At 41.2% G+C, this 9,469-nt stretch overlaps 1 protein-coding gene across 2 annotated transcripts in view; it reads left to right on the top strand.

Annotated features, from left to right (window-relative positions):
• Window positions 1-5,146: 5,146 nt before the first annotated feature.
• rasa3 (RAS p21 protein activator 3) overlaps window positions 5,147-9,469 on the top strand; it is a 34,166-nt gene continuing 29,843 nt past the window's right edge. Inside the window, exon 1 of one of the 2 annotated variants that reach the window (XM_035628272.2) lies at window positions 5,147-5,412. In XM_035628272.2, the coding sequence (XP_035484165.1) occupies window positions 5,358-5,412 (55 nt within the window). In that variant the 5' untranslated portion in view covers window positions 5,147-5,357. The remainder of the gene's footprint in view (window positions 5,413-9,469) is intronic. The other variant, XM_035628273.2, reaches the window with a different exon arrangement.

Below are 9,469 nucleotides of genomic sequence, written 5' to 3'. Positions count from 1 at the left end.
ACAAAAACCAACCCCAGGAAATACTATTCCCTTTCTGTAAGTCTTGTAGTTCACTGCATTATAAATGCACTCTAGATGGTGCTATAACACATATAGTCGTGTGTTTGCTGCAGTCACACTGTGCCCTGTGACTAAACCATCTGATGTCACTCAGTCACAGTAAGGGTTGGCAGTGCTGCTGCTGTATTTGAATGTGAGTAGATGTTGTATCGTAGTTAGAGACAATCTAATGGGCACTGCTGTCAAAAGATATTTACCTTCAGGCAGGTTTATCAAAAACGGTCATAATGCAAAAATGTATCCTTTGAAGAATAAATCACAGGTTTGCTTCATTCTTTCTATATCTATCTAAGACTATTGTTGATCAAATTAAATAATTTGATCAAATTTGATCAACAATAGTCTTGATTAAACATGGTCCTATCACAATCTTGTGTAAATGTTTGCATTGCTGGTTTAACTGAAATCTCGGAGAAAGGACTATCAGCATATCTGCATGTGTTGTTCATATGTTTTTCTGTAGCCACACTAGCAGCCTACAGCATGGTTTCGGCTTTCTCTGTTTTTATTGTCTGCAGATGCAATGTTGAGAACTGATGAGGGTGGAAACAATCAAATCAAAAATAACACATCTGATCACAATGGAGGTTGTGCGAATGTGAGTTGGATATATTAAAGATAACAATGCATCCACAGACCAATTCACATGCACTTAAGATTTGATTCATGCTCTTTTCAAAGAGATTTTGTTTTGTCTCTCTCATAATACCAGGATTAACTTTCCACATGTCAATCCCCATCTGTTCAACTCAATGGTTGGCCTGTCTCTACCATATCCATTCACATATGTACCCTTTATGTTACAGAGTGTGCTAGTACTAAAAAAAAGAGCACAAAGCACAAAAGGGCGGTTTAGTTCTAAGAATACAGTTATTTTGAATGTGCCAACACCCTCAAACCCAGCTGCGGTGGGTGGCGTGCGCGTAATAAAAACAATAGTGAGCATCTTTTTCACTAATCTACTTAAGTCGGCATCTGTCTTATCATGGCTCTATATAATCACTCCGACACAAACATACACATACATACACAGATTATTTGATGCTTTGTTTACAGGACACGTTTTGATTTCTTTATTCGTTTTTGTTTTGTTTTAGATAAATTAGACCTTCAAAATGAAAGGGGCTTCTTTGTTTCTGTTTTGAACCAATAAAACACGCACACACACACACACACAGGTGTCATGTTGTAAATTTTAGGTACATTTGGGCACAAAACATTTGTTACCTGGAAACTTAAAACATGACTGTAATAACCACTACTTTCCTTACCCTAACCTCTTAACTAAAATCCATTTCTGTAATAACTTGACACACACACACACACACACACACACACACACACACACACACACACACACACAGGCTTATGGTTTTGGGTTTACCACAGGGCGTAGCCACTTTAGCTGAATCTTTAAAGCTTTATTTTCCTATGTGATGTTGTGCACACAGCTAAAGAAACTGTGTCTATATTTTGCAGATCTTACAAATATGATACTTCTTTGGTTTGTATGTTATGATTGGCAACCCTTAACTTTTGCATTGTAGCCTTACATCGTGTTGATTTGACTGGTTGCAGATTTGTGCATGAAATGTTACCGTTAACAGGAGGGCTCTGGGTTTACCAGTTGTGCTAAAGCAACTTGAGCGAAAAGGCCTCTCCCATCTTTCTACATGCTGCACAAACATGCGACTGACAGGATGTGGCCAACATAAAGGACCTACATCATTGCTGTTCCCCGCCTGCTATTACCTAGTTCTTCATCAAAATGAACTTGTCTTGATAGGTTATTTATGCCACATGGGTAATGCCATGGTTATTATCAAGGAAAATCTTTTAGAGATATTTGAACGCAAACAAACTGCGTAACTGATATGCGTGCACAGGCACAATATGCACATGAAACCAGTGGTGGAAAAGGTGCTAAGGTCTTTTTAATCAAATCAAAGTCAAATACAAATAGCATCAGCATGTGCTTAAAGTACTACTAAAATGACCCATTCCTCATTATTATATATAATATTTTTGGATTATACCACAATTATTGATGCATCAAAGAGCAAACGTCCCTGTAATGTAATGTTGCAGTGGCTAAAGAGTGGGGCTAATTTTCATGACTATAGATGCTGTTGGGTAGTTTATTCTATATGTATGCATCAAAACATATTTGACAGGAGTTATAAGTATTCAGTTAACAGTAATACATCCATATATTACATACACCAGTAATTCTTTTTAGGATTGGAGCCCAAATTGCAATGTAAAAATACTCCCATAGAAGTAAAGGTCCTGTATTCAAATCCTCCTTGAGTAAAAGTACAGATGTAATAACGGCAGAATGTACTTCATGTATCAAAAGTACGCATTCTGCTGACAAATTACCTTTCTAATTGTTAAACTATTATATATCACATTATTAGTTTACTAATGCATCAATGTGTAAGCAGCATTTTTCTGTTATAGCTTGTCAAGATCGAAGTAATTTTAAGTATTTTATATAGTCAGGTAGTTAGGAAGTCCAGTGGTTCCTAACCAAGGGGTCTGCCCCTTCCAAAGGGTCACAAAAAATCAGAGGGCTTTTTTGTTCTTCACTAATATTTATTTTGCCCGAAGCAGTTATTCGAATGATGGGAAATGCTGTCTTTGTTGCACTGTGGCAGGAGGCCCCAAACTGCACACTTGTGAGTGGTTAAGATGAAAAACTTTTGGGAAAACTAAACAAGCGCCTCAAAACTATAGTACAGAACAGTTCTTCTTAATATTTAGTAAGTTACTGTCCACCACAGTTGATCTGAATGAACAATGTCATTAGAAACTAAAGGTTAAATTATGTTCGTGCTGTAATGTTAGTACATTATGTAGACTGCAAGGGCTGTACTTGAGTATATGTCTCTAGTTAATTCTCACTATTGCACTCAGTTAGCCTGGGTGTATGCAGGGTTGTTGCTGTGTGTTTTCTCTTCTTGAGGACGCTCTGACAGAGTAACAGCACTGATGAGACATGTAGCCTAATTAGATTTAGAGCTATATTCTAAAGGAGTCACGGCTAATCCCAACACCTTGGATGCCATCAGAAGTACTGCAGCTGACTGTCATTCTTGGTAGAGAGTCTCTGCGGCTGTTCTTTAACTCCCACATCTCGGCTGGGTTGGGCTTGGCCAGCTGGGTTTGTAGAGTGTTCCAGACCAGACTCAGGCTATTTTGAGGAATGTGCTCATGGTGATCACAGAGGTGTGGCCCAATAGGCTCAGGCGTGGGCTGATGATGATGATAATGATGACCCTGCACCTTTCACCTTGAATGGGTCTTAAATCCTGTCCAGACTTCACTCCTGCCGTGCAGGCCAGCTCCTTGTCCATTCATCCATCTGTTAGATTTGGCCCAGGATCAGTGTCACTGTCATGGTTGGTGACTGCCTTGCAGAACATTTCTCTTATAGCTTTATTATATCTGCAATTAGTAAATATCAAGGTTGTTATCTACATTTATCTTGGTCATGGCCTTTTTATGTCTGTCACCATAGTCTGATAAGACATTGGAGGTGATTTAGATGAAGTGATATCACTTTTGAATATATCTGGGGCTCTCTCGAGTGTATTTATGAGATATGTATTAACAATAAAGTTTAGACGATCTCTCTCTAAGCAAAGTGTTTGAGGATGAGTTCTTCCTTGAGTTAGTGAAGATTTCTTCCTTTGACTCTTTCTCTTGATGATATTTTGAACAGACAACGAAGAAGAACACATAACCAACTAAAGCATCATCTAAGGTTACCAACAAACACTTTATATTGGCAGGTTTATGTTTATATGGAGTTGTTTTTTTAATCTTTGTGTATTTTGTCTCACTTTTCTGTAATGGCATTGCAACAAATCAGATCAACTAATTCACAGCAGTTTACTGCCTGTGAACCTTAGTTAAAAATAATGAGTTAACTTGCTCCATAGAAATAGCAGTGCAAAGGTTTTTTTGTTGCTTTTTGCATTTGCCATCTACAGTATTTAACGTAAGAAATGAACAGGGGTGATCCAGTGGAGTCAGGCTCATGCTGCAGCATGTGGGGCCCATACAGGGGGATAATGCTCACACTCACTGAACAGCCACAGATGATGCTTTGTCAGTTCTCAGAGAGGGTGGGGGTACAGATAAACAAATAAATGCTTGATTTCAGGAGTATCATGACTTAGCTTTATCGGTACTAATGCTTGTTTTCATTATATTTTTTAATCATTCAACATTATTAGCCAGTTCTTGTCATTTCCGAGTCTAGCCAACCAATTCATGAAAGGAGATTAAAGAGGGGCAGGAACTATGCAGCTACCTTATGAGGGGTGATTAATGCCAGAGAGATCCAGGAAGTTTTGGAACCAACTGTATGAGGGGTGATTAATGCCAAAAATGAGCAGGACGCGTAGAAGCAGTGTTATCCACAATGCTATACAATTACACTTCACATTTAATTCCTGTGCCCTGCAACCCTCACAGATAAGCAGAATAGCTAACGGATGGATAGGCTTCAAATTTTATTCACCAAAAGAGACGGGAAATGTGATTTGTATAACAGACAGAAAAGGTGCTGTTCAACTGCCGGTAAGCCTATCCAGACTATTTTTCATTAACGTAACTTGAATATGTATTACCATTATAAATATATTATATTATTACAATAATAATAATAATATGCTATAATAAAAACAAAAATACAGTTAATAATTATTATTATAATAAAAAACAATAATCGAGTCAAGTCAAGTCAAACTTTATTATCAATTTCGCAATATGTGCCATATAGAGGAATCAAAATTGAGATTATCCCCGACCCACGGTGCAATAAGTAAAAAAAAAAGATAGATAAGAAATATATACATTAAATCAATTTTAAATGGTGCAAAAGTGATGCAAAACCCAACGGTAAAGAAACCAATTATTTTCTTTATATTCTGTTTGTCTTGTTTGGAGACTGGGCGGGACTTTGTTGAGTTTCCTCAATGGCACCACTTTCTCTCCGCGATCACATTTCCGGCACTGATCACCCGCCATACCGTGTGTGGGCGGTGTAGTGCGCAGCCACGCCTCCACTGGCGCTGCTGCCGCCGCCGCCGCTGCACTGACGCCGCTGCCGCTCGTTCTCCAGCAGCCAGCAGCGGCAGTGGTCGGACCGGAGCACGATCGCTGTCCGGAGCGCATAGATGTGCAAAACCCCTGGAATTACCGTGTGCTGGAGAGGCCGGAACCGACCGCCGTGGAGGACTGTCTTCATATAGCCGTCCGAAAAGGGCAAGAGCCGCGGTGAAAGCATGGCCGTAGAAGAGGAAGGTCTCCGGGTGTTCCAGAGCGTCAAAATAAAAATAGGTAAGAAGAAAAAACGAAAAGAAAAAACAAAAAAATCCCTCCCCCCAGTCCGAGCGCCTGAATGGATGTGTCCACGCTAACGGGCCGGGCGGGCGGTGCGGTGCGGTGCGGTGCGGGCTGGGGGCAGGAGGCGACTCGGATGTGTCTCGTTGTGCCTGTTGTTTTGTCATTCAGAGCACACGCCGGCCTCGCGGGCACCGACCGTGAAAACCGCAAACTGTAACACTGAAAATGTAAAGCGAGAAAAAAAGGAGAGATTTGTTTGTCCCGCGGGGCAATTGTGGGATTATTTGCAGCTGGGCACTATGGGATCCAGATCCTGTGTGTTGAGAGGTCTGTACATATGGAGACTTGGACCAATGGGAACAGGCCGTGCGACATAAAGGCTCCACAACAGCTGCAAATATCCAGATGCGTTTTTTCTTCTTCTTCTTCTCTTTACTCTTCAGATGAAATAAACCATTATCACAGCTCAGCTGGAGAGACATCCATTCATGTTATTGCAACCTCTCCTCTCTCTCCTCCCCCTCTTCACGCAGCTTCATGCTTGACTGTCTAGCTATTGATTGTTAGCCTAGATTTCTATATTTAGACATATCTAGCTGGTCTCCAGTGGGCACCCCTGGTTTGTAGGAGGCATGTGGTGCATGCGTATCTTGTGAATGGAGCCATGAGGAGGCTTAGTACAGTTTGAACTGCAGGCCGAAGGTGGGAGGTGTTGTTTTCTGAAATGGTTTTGCCTGTAGAAGATTTTAAGTTAAATGATCATCATAGTGTAAACTGCATAATCACATGTATCTTATGGATTGGAATAGGTTATGATAATAATGATAATACTATACAAGTAATAGATTATAATCATACAACATAGGAAAGAGCAATAAGGTCACTTTAAGTCACACGGACACATCATGTACTGCATTGACGTTAGGTTTATACGGCTAATTATTATTTTCATTATCGACTATTGATTATTTTCCCAATTTGTCGACTCATTTGGGGTCCAAAAATGTGAACGATACAAATCACCGTTGGCTTTGGCCAAAGGCGACGTCTTTAGATAATTTTGTTTTTGTCCAACCAACAGTCGAAAAAGCCCAACAGTTTAAATTCACAGTGATATAAAACCAACGAAAGGTGCAAATCTTCACATTTGAGAATCAGAGAAACTAATGTAGAGCTGGAATCAGATAGATTGATTTGAAACATATGCTTAAATGATAAATTGTCCATCACAATTGTAGATGATTCTGTCAGTTGGCCAATTGGTTATTTAATCAGTTGATCATTAAGGTGATGGATTATTTAGTAAACATTACTGTTTATTAACCTCACAAAACATTGTGAGGTTAATATGTCTGAAATGCTGTTTGTCTGACCTGTTATCAGCTTTTTAAAAAATATCTTAACTTTTAAAGCAAACAATCATATCCTCTCTGAGCTATTTGTTATCTTGTGTCACAATGGGACATTGGGGACTGTCTCCATTCTTTTTCACTGACATCTGGCACCCATTTCATCCTGGCGGTGCTGTCTGGTTTGTTTTGACTCCAAACATGCGACAGAAGGGATGAGCAGAGGGGAAAAAAACGACAACAAATACACACACACACACACACACACACAAGCTGTGGGACTGCTTGGTGATGCCAGCCAGCATTAGAAAGAAACACTCTGGTGGCCAGTTTTTTTTCTTCTTCTATTTAGCTGATGTACAAAGTAAGGCTCTGTTTTTAAGCTCCTTACCTGCTGCAGGTCCCTGTAAAACTGCCGTGGAGACTACCACCCCGAGCTGAGTTAATCAAATACATCCCCAGTGAAATAATACGCTGAGACGTGTAACTCCAGGGAAAGTTGAAATATTTAAACTACAAAGGAATCATTGGTTTAGTGCACTTTCTGAATGGATGTTCAGTCAAACGACCAGAGGACCTATTGTCTGTCTCAAACTTCTTTCCTTACTATACTAAGCAAAAGTACAATGATCACACTGCATAGGAAAATACTATATTACTGCAATGCACCTGTGGCTCAGGAGATGGAGTGGGTCATCGTCTAACCAGAAGGTCGACGGTTCGATCACCATGTCTTCCAGTTCACGTGCAAGATGCTTTATTAATAACAAGGGTTTTCTGAATGTTGTAGTACACAAATGCTAACAAATAGGTGTTTTCAGCCTCTAATATATATGATTTTATGGATGGACACACCACCACACCTGTAGATGTGACCCTGGACTGGAATGGACATTTAAAAGAACTAATCAAGTAGAAATACTCAAGCACAAGTTCTAGTACCTGCAAGTAATGCTACAAAAGGAAAGGTTTACAAACTCTATCAGTAGGCCTACGTTATATGATTTAACTGATGTTCATTAGGAACATTTATGTTATTGTGACTTCCTCTGTCAGACTCTGAATCTTCTGTAATGTCATTGGGCGATGACAGTCCAGTTCACACTGTGTAGTTACCTAGCAGCAGGCGTACTTGCTGTCAGTCCGATTCCCATGGCGCTCTGCTCCCAGCAATGTCTACATAACCCTTGCATCACATTGTTTTCATCAGAGTCTTGTCCTTTGGCATGAGGCTGCGGTTGGCGGATGACTCAGAGCTGAAGACCTGCCACATATTTGTAGCAGAGAGAGAGAGAGAGAGTGAGAAAGCAAGAAAGAGGTTATTATTGTTGTGCTCTGCCAGGTGATGACTCCTCTCAGTTTCCTGGAGGAACACCATCATTTTGGAAACCGAACGGAGCTACACGGCCCGAGTCTGTGCCTTCTGGGGAACACAGGAAACAGGAAGCTACCCCCCAATTCACTTCCCGATTGGCTGGAATAGACTACAAAAGAATTGTGTTTTTTCCTGCATGGCAACGAGATAATGCAAAGCAGATGTAGCGAGACAAGAGTGAGGGACAGAGGTGGTGTCTCACATGCAGGAGCAGGCTGGGCTTCGTCTGTCAGCGCTCGGGGAGACGCTGCCTGCTCTGTGGCACGGCCGGAGTCGGGACTTGGCGCTGATTAACGACAACATATGTGCACTGGACCTCCCGTCACTGCTAGAAACAGAGTTTGATCTGCACTCCTTCAAAGAAATGGATACAAATAATTTACGTCGATATCTTATAATCCTCTGCCGGCCAGTCAGTGATCACGAGCTCATTCTGTGCAGCTACACTTTGCTTCAAAAGCAGAGTCTTTGACCGCCCCCATCACTATGGAGTTATGTGAGCGCCAGTTTTGTTTACATCACAAAATAGCTATTATGATCTTGATGGTGACAATGAGCCAAAACAGTAAAGTTTAAACCTCCTAAAAAGTTCCATAGAGATGAGGGGGAGCTGCTGAGCTGGGTGATATTTCTCTATGGGTTTGTCAAAATGACTGATATTCTAGATGACACACCAGATGTGTCTGTGGATCAATTAAATTATAAAAGTCATATAAAATCATAATTCACAATTTTTTTTAAAAATTCAACGTGAATGGTTTAGATGCTTTGAGGGATCACTCTGTGCTTTGCACCAGGTGATATGGCCAAGGGTAAGTTACTGGATTGGCCTCAGAGTATATTTCCACTAAACATGGCACCGTCTAGCTCTCCTCGTAAGCTACTTGATCTGCCCTGCTCAAGCTTTATAGTGTTGGCCTGGCACCACGCAGTAGCAACAACCCCCCCCCCCCCCTCCTGTAATTTTGGACAGAAACTAAAATGCAACTTAGATTGCTTATTGTGTAGAGGAGGTCAAGTATTGGGGATCCAGGAAACAGGCGTGGGCAGCTGAATTCAGGCAGCTCAGGACGGATGACTCAGGCCGGGGTAAGTCTGGGTGGGAGAAGTTGGTTTGTAGTGACAGTGACCCCCCCACCCCCTCCTTCCCTTGACAGCTGGCCAACAGAGGTTCCCAAACTTCCTCTTGTCCAGACTGAATAGGAGACATGGAGTGACAAGGGGAGGGAGGGGAGGAATGTTTTTGAAACGCTCCGTCTGTGTGCAGGACTCCCGCTCTTATTTAGGCAAAGGGTTCAGGTTTCGGTTGTTAAAGAAAAATAACAAG

This window comes from Scophthalmus maximus, chromosome 4 (assembly GCF_022379125.1).
Source record: "Scophthalmus maximus strain ysfricsl-2021 chromosome 4, ASM2237912v1, whole genome shotgun sequence".
In the NCBI taxonomy this organism is placed as follows: Eukaryota; Metazoa; Chordata; class Actinopteri; order Pleuronectiformes; family Scophthalmidae; genus Scophthalmus; species Scophthalmus maximus.
This window is presented reverse-complemented; position numbering and strand designations above follow the sequence as displayed.